General features: G+C 39.2%; 1 protein-coding gene across 5 annotated transcripts in view; it reads left to right on the top strand.

The window, feature by feature from the left end:
• Positions 1-18,156, top strand: part of negr1 (neuronal growth regulator 1) — a 695,685-nt gene that overhangs the window by 260,924 nt on the left and 416,605 nt on the right. The window contains exon 1 of one of the 5 annotated variants that reach the window (XM_062978155.1): positions 10,946-11,519. The exons of 2 other annotated variants lie outside the window; for them this stretch is intronic. In XM_062978155.1, coding sequence (XP_062834225.1) covers positions 11,308-11,519 — 212 coding nt within the window. In that variant the 5' untranslated portion in view covers positions 10,946-11,307. Of the gene's footprint in view, positions 1-10,945; positions 11,520-18,156 lie in introns of those variants that run through there. 2 more of the 5 variants (XM_062978158.1, XM_016994868.2) reach the window with 2 other exon arrangements.

Below are 18,156 nucleotides of genomic sequence, written 5' to 3' on the forward strand. Positions count from 1 at the left end.
AAATATCCAGCTCTCATGTCCAGATTATTACATTCAGTCCAGATTTTTCTTGAATTGTTATATATAAAATAATAACTAAAACCTGAAATTCTATGTAACAAGAGAAACATACAATATAACCTAAAAGGGGATGGGGAAGGAATGATTCCATATAGCTCAACTGCAGCTTTCTTTATGGTAGGTTTGGGAAAACAAGAAACTGTATTTCTAGTACATTAAAGTCTGTATATTATTCCTCCCTATTCCACCAAAACACCAGATGAAAACAGCCCTGAAATTGATTTAACCTATATACTCATGTACTGTATAAGTCTAGGAATTTTAGTCAAAAATTTAGTCACATGAGTACTGTATCTTAACTCTTATAAAAAAAAGAAGAAACCCTCCCCTTCTCTGAGTATAGTGATGAAAGGTATGGGCTTAGTCTGTTGTGGGAGAATCAAAAAGAAACACTGGCCTCCTCTACTCTCTCCACTATAATGTTGCTTCTGGCCTTTTTGAGTTCCTGATCAGGGAAAGAGTAGTGGTGGCCAGGGGAAGCTGAGCCCTTGGGGTTGCCCTGCACTTTCCCCTCTCTAGGGAATGATCCTTGTTATAATCAGAGGTCATATCAAAACCCGTACTTGTCACCCCAAAATGTCCCATGAACAAAAATTACATGAGGTTGACTTACACATGAGTATTTGCACTAAGTGGTTAAGTAGCAAATAAGCAAACTTTTATCATTTGGCCAAAGGGCATTAGCTTCATTAAATGAATAAAATTATATAATGAAAACATAATGAGGTTTCAAACATAAAATGTATAACACAATGCAGTTAACCAACATCAGCTCATTTTACATAGAAATAAAAGGAATAAGATTAGAAAGAAAGAAAAACTAGACTTGGGCAGTTCACGTTTCTCCCCAGTGTCAAAGTCCTGAGTTGCATTGGCAATCTGTCATGTGGAATTCAGCCCTTTCCTTTTTAATAGACTGAGTTGCCACTGGATAACTGGCATTCTGTTCTCTCCTGTCTCTTTTGCCACCTACCAATCACTGTCCTATAAACTCTGCCTGTTGTATAAACAATACTCTAGCAAGATATTTCTACTGTTTCCATTGTTAGTTAGCCATAGTGGCATTTGTCCACCAAGGTAGAGAATGGAAAATACTCAAAGAAATAAGTGTAGAGAAATCATGATGAAAGGAATCTTCTTAGTCTGAGACTTATAAAACTTACATAATATTCCTTTGCGCATAAAACAGCATTTTCTGCCCATGAAACAGAACTTTTTGCATAAATGCTGTTTCCTGCACAAAATGTTTCTCTTTACCTTTGTGCAAATTTAGCATAAATAAATCTTGAACTCTGAATAGTCTTCAAAAACTGCAAAGTTTTTGAATACATTCTCATAGTCAGAGAGGTAAATTCTTCAGTGCTTCTTTAAAAAGAAAATTAGTGAAAAATTACATCTCTGCTCCAAGGAGATTTCTCTAAGCTGAACCATCATAATTAAATAAGGAAGGATATTAATTTTTGCCAAAGTAATTACTTTTCTGTACAGTTTTGATATAGCATAAAAATGTCTCCCAATCCTAAATAAGGTAACTGACACAACTGGTCTGTCTATATGGATCAGTGGATACATTATTTAGTTTGTTCACTGTGGTAGGCATGACTAGACTGTATCAAAGCTTAATAGGAATAGTCAGACATACTTATCAATAAATAAATGAATAAACAAGTGGAAGTTTACTAAGACGCAATTAGAACATCCATTAATCTCTGAGCTATTTAATAATCCACAGCTCTCAAACTTCCTTTTTACCATATTTACTTGAATCTAATGCTCACTTTTTTTTAATAAATTACATGGCCCAAGTTGAGGTTGGTGTTAGATTTGATGGTTTATACTCAACTAAATACAGTAATTCTTCTCTTAGGCTGACTATCCTACCTCTATTACAGTTTTTTCCCTTTTGCTATGGAGCCCCGGTGGCAAAGTGTGTTAAAGCACTGAGCTGCTGAACTTGCAGCTTCTGTCAATCTAGTTCAAAAACATGCCAATGTGAGTAGATCAATAGGTACCGGTGGGAAGGTAACGGTGCTCTATGCAGTCATGCCAGCCACATGACCTTGGAGGTGTCTACGGACAACGCCGGCTCTTCAGCTTAGAAATGGAGATGAGCACCAACCCCCAGAGTCAGACATGACTGGACTTAACATTAGGGGAAACCTTTACCTTTACCTTTTACTATGTTAGCTTTGCACTATCTCTCTACACCCCTTCCCCTATCTCTGAGCCATTTTCCTCTATCTCTATTTTTCCTATCTGCATTCTGTCAGAGCGAAGACTGCTTTGTATCCCCCTCCCCAAATAAATCTCTCTTCACAACATTTCCTGTGGATTGGTTGGTGCCAGTTCCTCTCTTCACAGTCACTATGTACCCCAGTTCAAAATGACAAGAAGACCACCCATACTCCAGATCTAACCCTGGGAACCTCTGTATAGGTTGAAATTCTGGTGTTTTGCTCCCAACCAGCATATACCAACCAAAGAGGAATGAAGTTCAGGAAAAATTAAAACAGAAAAATGAATAGGAGCTTACCAGAAAAAAAAAATCAATTTCTTAGGCAGCTCCTTGAATCTATCCTGAGTGCAAAAGTTCCAAGCTTCATTCCTAAGATTCAAGTAGAGTTTAAGTCCAAATTCATATACACAGCTATCTTGGAGGATAACCTATTGTGTGTGCTATCTAAAAGACATATTGCAAGGGTGACTGAGGAAATAAAGTATGAGGAATGAAGCTGTTGACAAATAAATCAGCTCAGCCGATGAAAAGGAAAAATCTGACCCAGTGAAACCTCATGCACAAGTGACAAAAATCAAGCTATATTTTACTAAATACAGTGAATCAGTATCGATTGGTCTAAAACCAACAAGTGTCCTACTCAGAGACTTTAATGGCTATTATTTGTGTTAACTGTGTTAGAGATGCAATCCATATATTCTGATCTAACCTAGGTCGCTTCTTATTGTAGACTAATTAGAATTATTTTTTTAACCCTGCCTCCAGGTTATATTGTCAGCTGCAGCCAATTATTGCTTTATCTGAAAAGATCCTGTATAGGTTGCTGGCAGGACTCCTCTAAGATGTACCAGAACAAATTGGCTTAATAAAGAAATATTTTTCTTTTTGTTGTTTTTTAGCTTTCAAGATCCTCTTTTACAATTTGAGTTGTTTACAGTAGTTTAAATGCCTGCAGTATTTCTAGGGAAAGAATTCATAGTAACATTTTTTTTTTTTGTTTTGCTAATTTATTCTACTTATGGCTTGCAAAACTGGTAATGAAGGTATGTTTATGTCATTCCATTTCCCATAGCTGAGAAGAATCTGCATAAAACATTCCCGCCTTCCACCATCCTTTTCTCCTGCTTTCAAGTTATATACAAATAGATATGCCTGTGTCTGTTTGGAAAGTCTGCACAAACATGCTCTGAAAAATGAGAGAAATGCCTAGTAAGATGTTCCATTTAAGAAAAATATTTTGAAAAGTATGTGTGCTTTTTAAGAAAAGCAAAACACCAAGATATTAATGATTGGCATGTCAGTAGCTCCCTATCACTATCTATAAAGTTTCATAAGCAGAGATTGAAGAGAGATGGGAAGAAAATGTACATGGGGTTGGGAGGAATGTAACAGAAGTCAGGCTGAGAAGTATTCACACATTCCTATGTGTGCCAACAGTGCCTGTTTCGTCTGCTCCATAATCTGATCACATCTGATCACGTTCAATAAAAGATAAAACATTCCATGCTTCAGCCTGGTGTGAATGTTGAGCAAGCCCCATATGTGCAAGTCATTAAGGCAGCCGTTCAAAAGCCATTCTTCATGAAGGTTGCTAAGTAACGGGCAGGTTATGCGACTGATTAGTATTTTTGTTACCAAGCTATATCTACAGGTAGTGCAGCGGGTTGGTTATTTATGTATATCCCTGCCATCTCTAATATGAAAAGCTTTGTAATTCCTCAGTAATAAAATGCATTCATAACCACATCTTCTGTAATCACTGCAGTTCCGGAGCTGCTATTTCACACTCATTAGCAAAAACTGCCATTCACCTATAATTTATGAGAAGCATACAATTATATGTTATCACTACTTCAAGTGATTATTACACTGTATGTTTTTGAGATAATGGCATGCAACACTCCATGATGAATTATACCGCTATGGGTTGCTTTGCATCTGTCATTAACTCTATTATTTTCCTAAAAGTATCCTGGAGAGAATTACGGTATGTTACAAGGTTAGTACCTTTTTGAGGTAAATGACTTGGGTCAATGCTGAGGCCAGGATGTGACATTTTATTATGTATATCAGTACATGCATTTTGATATCTAAATACTTGTAGCATCCCTATATATTTTTATTGTGGTTCAAGCTACTACACTTAAAAGGTTTTTGCAGAATCTATAATATTTGTTTTTAGAAGTATTTACTTCCAGTTTCAATCCTAAAGAAGTAGTTTGTTGCACTTATAATTACACTTTTTATTCAAGGGAACTCCACTTTCCTGTTTCTCTAATCCAGTGTTTCTCAAACCATGCTCCTCCAGGTGTTTTAGACTTCAGCTCCCAGAAATCAAAGCTACTTTACCAGCTGTTAGGAATTGTGGAAGCTGAAGTCCAAAACATCTGGAGGAGCACAATTTAAGAAACTATGCTCTAATGTAATGAAAACAAAAATCCTGTTAAGAAAGAAAATCTCAAAGCTCTTGCTTCTTGTTACAAAACTCATGAAAGTAGCCAAAAAAATATATAAAAAACAAATACAGAATATAGAATTATACATATTATTCTATAATCCATGTCATTAATAGTGTAATCCTAATAATATGCTCAGGCTCACCCTTTGTAACAGTTCACCCACCTGCCATCCCCCAGCAACAATGATGAAGAATGATACCGAGAAACAATTAAATGTTGATAAAACCACATATAAACTACTGTTTATGAAATACAATCCATTCTGCTTTGGAAAAAAAGGTAGCTGAGTGAATTCATTCCTGAGTTTCCTGACTAATTTTTGAGAGTGTTCTGCTCATTTTCCTTAATCAAATAGAAATAGCATATCAATAACATGTTCATAAAACATCCTCTTCGTATGTTTACTATGCTTAGATGGCGCAGACGTTAGGCAGCCCAGTATCAAAAATTATCTTATATATATGTTGAGTAAAATTGTATGTTTTGATTTATTGCCTTTGAACAATAAAGGTTGAGATAATCTATTGAAATGCTCAGGGATGAAGGGTTAGCAAATTTTCAGAGAATACAAAATCCGAATTTTGATGATGATCTACAAATCATCAGGGACCTCATCAGATGGGGGGAATTTAGTGTCCTAGGATGTTTTCACTCTGTCTAATGGATGGAGCCTCACACTGGCCATCACACAACGTTGTGTGACTTCCGGTGGAGGCCCTGTCCCTAACCAGAGTGAAAGTTGTGCTGGCTCCATTGGAGCAAGCACAGGTCCTCTCCAGGAGTGTGACACTTCCCATGTCTGATGGGGAAAGCATTGCCAAAAGGGAGTTGTGAGGGGTACAGATTCACCAAGCTGCCCCTCTCCTTTCTTCTGGCCTTTGTGAAGAGGCCCATCACCTTTGTACTGGCACATTTTCCTTTTCATAGTTCCACCATCACAGACAGAGAGTGATGTAAGTTTATGTATTCCGCCTACCCCTGGGCCCCACTCCATCCCAGAAACGGGAGCAGGAGCAGTCTTACCAACAATTTATATTTCTTACAGAAGAAAAATAGATGAAATACTTAGGATCATGAGCAGGTACCTCAACACGCAGCCCTCCAGCTGTTTGGGCCTCCAACTCCCAGAATTCCTGACCATTGAATAAGCTGGCTAGGGGCTTCTTGGAATTGGAGGCCCAAACAGCTGGAGGGCCATGGTTTGAGGATGCTTGTCCATGAAGAACTTTTGAACTATGTTCTGAATTAAAGAGAAACTCATATGTGAAATAATAACAATAAAACAGGGCATTAGACACTTTTTAATAATATAAAAAAGACCAACTCCCTCTTGAGCATCAGGGATCTAATAATGATTACACACAAGGGTTCTGCCACAAATACACAACTGTGACATAAGCCACTGCTTGTTTGACCCACTCCAGAAGCCTACATCTATGACCTTTTTTGGTAAAAGAAGCATATGTGTCAATTCCATTTCAGACTGCAAGTGAAGTGCTTGAATAAAAACCCTGCCTCCATCAGAATGAGTGGAAGATGTTAACCTAAGTCAGAAATTTGGTGTTAAATTATACAGGGACAGAGTGAAAATAAAGGGTAATTACATTAAACAGCACTCTTCAGGATTCTTTTGAAAAATAACTAGATTTCTAATCCACATGCTACAGTACGTGTGCTTGAGATAATGACATTAGCCCCGTAAATGTGAACCAGATTTCTGTTGTGAAGAATAGTCTCTCTGACACTGCAGGAATCTTTCCATCTAAAGAGATTACAGACCTGATCTGGAAACCTTTGTTTGAATGAAAAAAAGCTCCTGCTGATCCGGAAACTTGCTTTTGAGCAAGGATTAAGTTCCTAAGTAAAGTTGCCAACTTTATTTTCCCACCAAAGCTTCTATGCTGGTAATGGCAGCCACACAGAGAGAATCTAGCAGGTGAAACTACATTTATGTTATTGAAAAATCAAGCAAACAATCCCCAATTTCTAAATGGAAACCTGTTTCTAAAAGATAAGGAACAACACCAGCTTTTAAAAACATGTCAACTCTAAAAGTAAGATTTATATATAGCTCTCTTAAATATAGACATATCAGTCCTAAAAATTCACCTCAAAAAATTGGATCAACGTATTCATTGATAAGTACTGTAACTTAACTCTTATCACAAAAAAGGAACAATTTCTAGTTAGAGTAGTATAAGACAAGAACTTAATCTCTTGTGGGAAAACCTAAAAGAAGCACCAAGCTCCTCCACTCTCTTTGCTGTGGTGCTCCTTCTGCTCTTTTTGAATGCTAGGGTGAGGAAATGGTAGCAGTGGTAGCTCCAGTGAATGGACCCCAAGATGGCGCCAGCTGCGACCATATCTCGTGAAGTCTGACTTGGCCATGGTGGTTCACGCCTTAGTTACCTCTAGATTGGATTATTGCAATGCGCTCTACCTGGGGCTGCCTTTGAAGACGGCCCGGAAACTTCAATTAGTTCAACGCTCGGCAGCCTTGGTTCTAACGGGAGCCCAATACAGAGAGCGGTCAACCCTCCTGTTTAAGGAGCTCCACTGGCTGCCGCTTATTTTCCGGACCCAATTCAAAGTGCTGGTGATCACCTATAAAGCTCAAAACGGTTTGGGACCCATCTACCTTTGGGATCGTCTCTCCCTCTACGAACCTGTACGGTCTCTTCGGTCATCGGGGGAGGCCCTCCTCTCGCTCCCGCCAGCATCGCAAGCGCGGTTGGTGGGGACGAGGGACAGGGCCTTCTCTGTAGTGGCCCCCCGGTTATGGAATTCGCTGCCTAGGGAGTTCAGGCAAGCCCCCACCTTGATGGCATTTCGGAAGAGTCTGAAAACTTGGCTTTTCACTCAGGCCTTTGGTTAAGATCATCTTTTTTCCATCACAATTATTATCCTCCTCGACCTTTTGCATTGGTCGCTCTTCCCGATTCCTGATTGATTGATATTACTCAGGACTCCTCCCTACCATACCTAATGTGACCTTAAATGATTCTAATGCACTTTATCTATTTATGAATTTGTTACCCATAATGTGCACTGTACACTTTGCTTATCCACTATTGCAACCTCATTGTTTTTAACCTGATGTTTTAATTCTGCGTTGTGTTTTTTAACTTATTGTGTATATTTTTTATTGGTTTTGTTTTTGTCCTGATGTTTTATATTTTATCATTGTTTGTATTTTGATTTTGCTGTAAGCCGCCCCGAGTCCCCTTCAGGGGAGATGGAGGCGGGATACAAATAAACTTCTTCTTCTTCTTCTTCTTCTTCTTCTTCTTCTTCTTCTTCTTATTATTATTATTATTATTATTATTATTATTATTATTATTATTATGGCGCTGGCACTTTCCCCTCTCCAAGGAATGACTTTAAATATATCCATGGCTCACAGCAAAATCCATAATTCTTGCTTCCTCTGACCGTGACTTATACATGAGGTTAACTTATACATATGTATATTCAGTAGGTTTATGGATCTTGTAAAAAGGAGCACACTCATCTGTTATTTCCTCTGGTTTCTTTTTTGCCAGAGTCTTGGGATAATGAATCATTCCTGTGTTCTAGGGCACTTCCAGACAGCAGTTGAATGAGGGCAAAAATGGGTTGAAATAACTCATTTTCACTACCATTTGAGTCCCCACCCCCCATCCCAAAACCCAGATTTTCTCTCCTGGGTGGCTAGATGCTATCCCGATTGCAATTGGAATAGCAGCCAGTCACCCCCCCCCCCAACCCCAAATTTAGGCCCTAAAATATACCTAAAAGTACATTTTAGGGCCTGCTAGGCATGGGGCCTGCTTGCAAAGTTCTCCTGGAGCTCCGAAATGGCATCTGAGGAAATGGGAGGAGGGATGAGGGATTTACCTAAGATCCAGGCTTTACTGAGTGTCTAATTAATTCAGAACAAAACCCTGCTGTGTTCTGAATTAATTCACTTTTACCTGAGGCATTGTTTAGACGGCTCAGGTAAGAGCACAACAGGTCCTGCAATTTGAGCCCCGTCTGGAAGGCCCCAAGTTTCAATTTAAAGGTGCTTTCCAAAGTACTGAATAGATCCACCATATTAGTGAACGTGTATGTATGTGTGTAAATACTAGAGAGGCCCAATGTAAAGAAAAATGGGAGATACATCCCCAGATGCTCAGTGGTCAGCTATTTTTTATTTTGGAAAAATCCCAACAACTTTCACCATATATGCATATTTTCCATAGTCTTCTTCAGAAGCTGCATAAAAGCAAATATGAATGTAAAATTAAAAATGGACAACACACAATTACATAATAATAGCTACATAAAATATCCTAATACATCTTAATTTTGCATACTACTTAAAACATACATCCCAATACAAATCGTTCTAAATAAAATTAAGGAAAAATAAAGAAATTAGAACAATCTTGAGAGTGAATGTGTTTAAAATGTGTGTGAATGATGTAGAGACCCTGCACTTCCTCAGAACAAGGGAAATGTTTTAATATACAATACAACCCCAGTATCCACATAACAATTGGTTAATTTATTCACATCAGAGAAAATATGCCTTCTATAGCCATTTCCTAAGTCCTCCAGCATGCCATATGATATTCTTGGGTCAAAAGTCCTTTATTTTAATAGAGTAGGCTATTTGCAATTTCCCATATCCAAGCAGTCTGGTACTGTATCCCCCATGGATACAGGGGTTATACTGTACAGAGCACTCTAGATAGCAATTACAAAAAATCACTTAAACGTGCATATTTGGTAGATGTTTATTGTTAGCAGTACCTACTGATTCATGCAATTTGCTAATTCATTCAGTTTGTGGGGGGAAAAGTTATACAGATAGAAAAAGCATGTGTCTTTCACCACAAATGAATTTTCCCAATCCCAAATAAGCATACTGCTCAGAAATTCTGTAGAAATCATTGTATTTTTGTCAACCAGGAAGGAAATTGATGAATTGGTTTTCCCTTGTACTCAAGAACAAAACAAATAAATCATTACAGTCCTATCAGGTCGATCCTTCTTTGACATCAGTGTGACTTACCTCTGACTGTTAAGTGTAGTTGAGATCAAGATGTTGGTGATTGTGTTTAAGGTGTGGCTTGTGAGTATAGCTAATGTTCACAGTAGATGAAGTGATGGGAGGCCCAGGTACTTCCCCAAATTAGTTTTGCCTGTTTTTTTTCCATAATTGGTATTCATTGCTATTGTTCTAGCTACAGCTCAGCTGAGATTCTCAGTTTATTTGTCATGCATGTTTGGCTTTAATGGTTGCTGTCCTTAATGCAATGTATTCAGTTGAGTTCAAGATTCAATTTCATGGTTAATTCAATTCAAGAGGCTTCCATTCCTCTCTCTCAGCTAGAAACAGGCTGAGTTGGTTGACACAACATTATGTATTATAGCAGTACTATCTTATTGTACTGTCATGGAAGATGAGAAATGTGCTTTTAGTTCAGTAATATTATTCCTCCTCCTCCCTAAAAAGCACTGAAATGTGACTGTGATCTGTTGATCTTGTGGTAAGCGTATATCCTGATTGTATAGCATAATTGTCTACAAATGAAATCTTCCAAGAGTTGACTTGTATGTTAGAATGTGAATATCCCAGGTGGAAAAAAGAGAATAAAATGAAACCTATTTGTTTGAGACAATGGGCTATGTATACTTGTGTTTTACAAAGGCAAGAAGGGTATGACAGAATGTGTTTTGCGTGTTATTGTTTACAGAATTTGCATGTGCAAAATGTGGTCTCCTGCTTGCAAGAATATTTCCTTGGATATCCATGCTTGCTAATAATCAGGATTCTATGTATTTCTCTATGTAGTTATAATTCATTGTAATTTTAAATCTTTTATAGAAATACTAGCTGTGCCTGGCCACGGGTTGCTGTGGCGTAGTCCTTAGTGGGGTTTTCTTCATGGCATGCAAGGTGGCATAAAGAGGATTCCCCTAAGTATGAAGCAGCTAGGGTTTGAAGCTGGAAGGCTATTTAATGGTATTCAAGTTGGCCAACAGTGGAGTCCCCTAGGTATGAAGCAGCCAGGCTTTGAAGGTGCAAGGCTATTCAATGGTATTTAAGTTGGCCAACAATGGAGTCCCCTAGGTATGAAGCAGCCAGGCTTTGAAGGTGCAAGGCTATTCAATGGTATTCAAGTTGGCCTACAGTGGAGTCCCCTAGGTATGAAGCAGCCAGGCTTTGAAGCTGCAAGGCTATTCAATGGTATTTAAGTTGGCCTACAGTGGAGTCCCCTAGGTATGAAGCAGCCAGGCTTTGAAGGTGCAAGGCTATTCAATGGTATTCAAGTTGGCCTACAGTGGAGTCCCCTAGGTATGAAGCAGCCAGGCTTTGAAGGTGCAAGGCTATTCAATTGTATTTAAGTTGGCCAACAATGGAGTCCCCTAGGTATGAAGCAGCCAGGGTTTGAAGCTGCAAGGCTATTCAGTGGTATTCAAGTTGGTCTGAAGGAGGTACCTCTGACTTCTTCGTCGTTGGTGTAGTTGCCTGGCTTTTTCCCTGACCTGGGGAAGAAGCTGAGGAGGGTGCTCTGGTGAGAGATGATGATGGTGGTGGCGAGTGAGGGGAAGGAGGCAGTCAGGAGGAGAAGCAGTGGCTCCGGCTCCCAGGGGGCGGGGCTTGCGAGCAGGGCGCACACGGGCAACGGCCGTTGTCGGCTAGGGAGTGACGTCACGGGAGGAGCAGCAACAGATAGAGAGGAAAGGCAAAGCTGGGCCTTCCCTCTCCCGCCCTTGTTTTGGAGGAGTGTGGGGTGAGTGACATCTCGGGCGGAAGGATATTGTGGATGGAGTTTTGTGGAAGGGAAAGTGCCCTTTCCGTCTCCCGGCTTTGTTTTCGAGGAGGGAGGGTGTAAAGTAGCCTGGAAGGTGCCATTACGTGGGAAAGCAGCTCCCCTGTTCAGAGTGTGCCATCCAGTGTATAGCAGATGGTTATGTTGGGGCAAGGAGTCCTTTTTGTGTAAGTGCACATGGCACGTTTTGGGTGTTGATGTTTATTAGATCCCGTGGAGGTTCGTGACTCAATGTTTTGTTGTTTCAACCTGGAGGCGTGAATGAAGGATTCTGTTGTCAAATTTGGAGGTTGGGGGTGTTTAGTTTTGTTGTTTTGTGTGTTGCCGCAATACCATCCAAAGGTCCAAAGTTAAATTTATTTATTTATTTATTTATTTATTTTATATTCTGCTCTTCTCCCCCAAGGGGACCCAGAGCGGTCTTACATAATGGCAAGATTACTGCCACATATAATACAAAATATAGTAAAAACCAACAATTGTAAAACACACTTAAAAACCAATATCATACCCAATTAAAACAGTAAAACACTGTGTGCCCGTTACAACAGGGCCAGTAGCAATGGGCCAAACATCAGAGACAGTCTGTATTCAACTTCACATTAATCCAATGAATACATCAGGTTATATCAACTCGTATCCTAAAATGGGCCAAAAGCTTGGGCCCACATCCAGGTCTTCAGCTGCTTCCTAAAAGACATGAGTGAGGGGGCTTCCCTAATCTCCCTTGGCAAGGAGTTCCACAGCCATGGAGAAGCCTTCTTTCCAGCAGGGGGAAGAAAATCTGTCTGTTGTCCAAAAGTCAAGTAGGCTGAAAATATGGCAGAAGAAAGCATTTATTATATTTTTTATATATCTAGCTTTATCTCTCCATATGGAGACTCAAAGCAGCTCACAATAAAAAAAAATACAACATACAAATATACAATAATAAAACAGAATATCATTATATATTATTACAGTAGAGTCTCACGTATCCAACACTCACTTATCCAACGTTCTGGATTATCCAACACATTTTTGTAGTCAATGTTTTCAATATATCATGATATTTTGGTGCTAAATTCGTAAATACAGTAATTACTACATAGCATTAATGTGTAATGAACTACATTTTTGTCAAATTTGTTGTATAACATAATGTTTTGGTGCTTAATTTGTAAAATCATAACCTATTTTGATGTTTAATAGGCTTTTTCTTAATCTCTCCTTATTATCCAACATATTCACTTATCCAACATTCTGCCAGCCCGTTTATGTTGGATAAGTGAGACTCTACTGTATATATTACTATATTGTATTATTAGTAGTATTATATTGTATTACATATTATTATTATTATTATTATTATTATTATTATTATTATTATTATTATTATTATTATTATATGTATATATTTTATATTATTAGCATAGCACAATATTATTATATATTATTATATTATATATAATGTATTAGTATTATTACATTACAATGCTATTATTTTCTATAGATTATTATATTGTATATATTGAGGGATTCCCAAGTGATGTTGCAGGAGATACAATAGAACTATGTTTTCCCGGCTGCCCTCTCTTCACTCTGTGGCCTCAGAGCGGCAATAAGTCACATTAGACTATTTGCAGAAATATGATATAAATAAATATAATAGCTGTAATAATAATATTTTTAAATTAGTCTTGCCTGACCAGCCTTTTCAAAGGATATCTCTTGACCTACACATTCTACAATACAGACTGAAACATGTAGAGCAGTGGTTCCCAAACTTATTTGGCCTACCGCCCCCTTTCCAGAAAAAAATATTACTCAGCGCCCCCTGGAAATTAATTTTTAATTTTTTTATTAGCAATTAAACAGAAAGATATATGTATTAATGCATAAGGCAAACGTACTGGTGGCCATCACCACCCCCCAGATCACTGCAGCGCCCACCAGGGGGCGGTAGCGCCCACTTTGGGAATCACTGATGTATAGGAACCCTTTTTTTCATTTTCCTCTAAATTCTCAGCCCATTTGGCAAAGTGTCTTACATATAAATGAGGCCAGCTCTCATCACTTGTTTTTTACAGATCAGACACACAAAAATGTTTACCACAAGGGGAGGAGGGAAGTATTGAAAAACTGAAGCCGATATTAACTAATTGAACCAGCAACCCAGCTGATTGCTTCTGGAGTTATGCAGTTTCCATTTTAAAAAAGAAAGAAAAAAGAAATGGCAAATTGAGTACAGTACTTTAGCTGAAGCCCATGATATTGAACATTTTGGATATAATCAACATTTTCAAAAGGCTGTTATTGCTTATCCTCTAGGCATAATGTACTGCTTTGTGGTGGTCTCAAAGCTTCTGTTGCTTTTTTTTCCTTAATTTTGTGTTTCAGTGTTACATGGCAAAATATCAGGAGGGAAAAATTGTACCATCTGGATTGGCTGTGATCACCAGCACAAATGTTGACTCTGTAAAATATAGAGACTCTTGCAAGTAGACTGTTCTAATTGATCTTCCAATGAATGGTTAAAGGCAAAGTACTCATTTTTAAAAAATAAATTAATAATAATAATAATAATAATAATAATAATAATAATAATAATTCTTGTATCCCACCACCATCTCCGCGAAGGGACTCAGGGCATCTTATACCCAGTACAAAGTGCCTAAAAACATAAAACAAAAAGTACATCTATATATATAATTAAAGTGAATGTTTGTATGTTTGTATGTGCCAGTGTTTTGATTGGCCTGCCGGAATATGGGCCAGCTTTCTGATTGGCCGCCACTTTCACAGGCCACTGGGACCCCTGAGGCAAAAACTACTACCAGCAGGCTTCGCCCTACTCTCTCTCCTCAGAACAACGCTAGCTTTGGTACACTTAACAGTCTTCGGCCTACACTTTTGTAATCAATAATACCACTGGGACCACCAGGAAGGCCGGACCTGGACCAAACTTGACACACATAACCCCTAGGACCCATGAACCCACTAACAACGGATCTGGACCAAATACACCCAACATGGCCAACTGTGCATACTGATAATAAAAAACTTTGGGTGCTAGGAATTACAGTTCACTCACACATTCACAGCATTCTGAATCCAACTAATGATGGAAATAATTATGTTTTAATGCTTCCTTTTAAACAATGGTTGCGGGTATATTTATGAAAACTTCTACCCCCTCACCTCACCCCCCTTCAGCGCTTCTACTGACATGTCTCGGCCTTTGTAGGCTGCTCTGCCCTGCTAGGCCCCCAAAAAAGGACGCCATCTTCCCTCCTCAATATTGTTCCAAAGAAGGCAGCTTTTCCCTGGCTCATTGGGACACAGTACTATTCACAGCACACTAAAGAGAAAATAATGACTATCTTTTTAATCTTTCCTTTTAAGGATGGTTTACTCCCCCCCCCTCAGTTTTTACTGAGGCAAAAAACTACCACCAGCAGGCTTCAGCCTACTCACTCTAACAGGCTTGACACATACAGTCCCCATGACCTACTATACATCCGGGCACTGATTGGAGTGGGATGGACCATGGATGATGGACTTGCATATGGGAGTTGTAGTTCACCTGCCCCACTGAACCCCGCTATGTCTTATTTATACTACTATTGTTTGACGTTACTTTTATGTTTTATTTATATGGTGGATGTTAGCACGTGGCTTAATGACCTTGCAAGCCACTTTGGGTCCATTGCAGAAAGGCGGGGGAGAGATATCAGAATTAAATAAATAAATAAATGTCTCAATCGTATGTATGGTTGGAATGACCTTCTGTCAGGAGGGCTTGGATGGTGTCTTCCTTTGTTTCAGACGGGGCTGGACTGGATGACCTTCAGAGACCCCTTTCAAATCTAGGAGTCTATCTCCCAATCATATTTATCACTGGATGGCCATCTGTCAGGAGGGCTTGGATGGTGTCTTCCTTTACAGCAGAAGGGGCTGGACTGGATGACCTTCAGACACCCCTTTCAAATCTAGGACTCTATCTCCCAATTGTATTTTTGACTGGATGGCCATCTGTCAGGAGGGCTTGGATGGTGTCTTCCTTTACAGCAGAAGGGGCTGGACTGGATGACCTTCAGACACCCCTTTCAAATCTAGGACTCTATCTCCCAATTGTATTTTTGACTGGATGCCCATCTGTCAGGAGGGCTTGGATGGTGTCTTCTTTTATGGCAGAAGGGGGTTCGACTTGATGGCCTTTGGGCACCCCTTCTAACTCTAGGATTGTATGAAAGCCTTTAAACCAGGCACGGGCCAACTTGGGCCCTCCAGCTGTTTTGGACTCCAACTCCCACAATTCCAGACAGCCTACCCCATGATGCGCTTTATGTCCTGATGCCGTTTCAATCACTACGATCCCCACAGGCCACGGCGATGTCCACCAGTGACGGAAATGGACCAAACTTTGCACACAGAACCCCCATGAACCCCTTTAAGTCCTGGGGCAGTTTGGGGGAGGATAGACCAAGGATGATGGGACATGCACTACCTTCACTCACTTCTTGAGACCACAGTAACTGCTACAAATGACAGAACTGAACCAAATGTGGTATATATATCCCAAATGACACACTTTATATGCTACAGTAGTTTGGGGGAGGATGGACCAAGGACGATGGGAATTGCAGTATCTTCATCCAATTCACCTCCCACAGGCCACTGTGATTCCCATGAATGACGAATCTGTACCAAACTTGATACACAGGTGCAATGTGGCCAACTTTAAGTCCTCCTGTCGTTTGAGGGAATAACTGACCAGGGAAGATAGATTTACAGTACCTTCACTCACTGCAACCCACACCAATGACTGATCAAGATCAAACTTGGCACACATACACCCCATCATCCACTTTATGTCCTGCTGCGGTTTGAGGAACAATGCACCATGGATGATGGGATTTACAGTACCATCACTCACTTCCCCAGACCACTGCGACCCCCACCAATGTCTGATCAAGACCAAACTTGACACATCGAGTCCCCATGACCTACTTTACATCCTGGCACTGTTTGGAGGGGGATGGACCATGGACTTACATATGGGAGTTGTAGTTCACCCGTACCAACTGAAGCCAACTGACACTGGATCGAGACTAAACTTGGAACAAAGGCAAACAGTTCCATTCTCAAATAACCTGGGCACCGTCGAGTCCCCAAGCTAGTCTAAAATAAAACACAAATTGAATTAAACAAATAGCATATAAAACCACAACTTAAAACGCAGTTTAAAATGGCATTTAAAAAAACCAATTTTTATTATAGAAAGGGTTTTGTCATGAACACCTAGATCATGATGATGATGATGATGATGATGATGATGATGATGATGATGATGATCTAGTTAATATCATTATGAATGTGAGTGTATTAAATGCTTTAGGTTTGATATATTTTGGAACAGAAATAACTGGTGTGTTTTGAAACAGGTAAACAATATGTGGGTCAATGATTTAAAATGAATCATATTGGAAAATATACAAGAACATAAAATGCAAGAGCTCTCTGAATCTGAAGTGCACCCCATTTTTGAAGCCCTTTAAATAGGGGAAAGTGGCACCTTAGATTCAATTAAATAAATATGGTATATCTTTAATTCTCAATTTTCACAAAGAAAATCTTGGAAAAAGAGAATAGTCCCACACATGAACGTGGCCCATTAGATTCTGCTTAGTAATAGTGAACTAGACATATGGTGCTATGCTCTGTGTTTTCACACCATTCTATTCAATTTGCTCATCATAGCACAGCATCATTTGAGTCCAATAGGGTTTTTTTTAACAAAGCTGGAAAGTAACTCTAGTGATTGTAGTATTACTAGAAAAAGATAGGAAATGTTGTTTCTCTTGATTTTTCTTAACCTATACCTAAGCTGTTTCCTGAAATAATGCTTAAAGTACACATGTCTTTCTTGGCTCAAAAATAGATCCAAATATGTTTAAAGTACAGTAAAATATATTTAGAGATAGGCATGAGGGGAATGAGCAAGTGTGCTTTGAATATTGGATTAGGACGTTACGAGACCAGGATTCAAATTCCTGCTCAGCCATGGATTGGGTGACCATGGACAAGTAACACTCTTTCAGCATCAGAGGAAGGCAACCTCTGATCAAATCTTGTTGTGTAAACCCCGTAACGGATTCATCTAAGGGTCATAAGTAATATGCATCTTGAAGCCACATGACAACAACAACCATGTGGGGAAAGTATGTAATAAAAATTAACTGTTTGCAGAGCTAGACTTGCAAATGAAACAGACATGTCTACCAGTGCATTTAACTTAGGATCATTTGCATACAACCAAGGTGCTACATTTTACCTTTAGTGAAGCAACATGATTTTTCTGGTCCAACTTCTGCTTCCTGCTGGACAGGTACTGCATGTATTTTTTGAAAAGAGAGGGAGATGCTTCTTGAATATGTATATACTCCTTTTGCCAAAGTCCATTGACTGTTGTAAATTTTACGAGGAAGCGTGGCTTTTGAATTTGCAAGTTCTACTAACTGCTCTAAGGCTGTCTTCCTACATTTGCTGCAAAGCAAACCGCTTGTATCTGTTGCAACAGCAGAGCCAAAGTAACATGACACTTGTCAGTTTCTAT

Source organism: Anolis carolinensis, chromosome 4, assembly GCF_035594765.1.
Source record: "Anolis carolinensis isolate JA03-04 chromosome 4, rAnoCar3.1.pri, whole genome shotgun sequence".
Taxonomy (NCBI): Eukaryota; Metazoa; Chordata; class Lepidosauria; order Squamata; family Dactyloidae; genus Anolis; species Anolis carolinensis.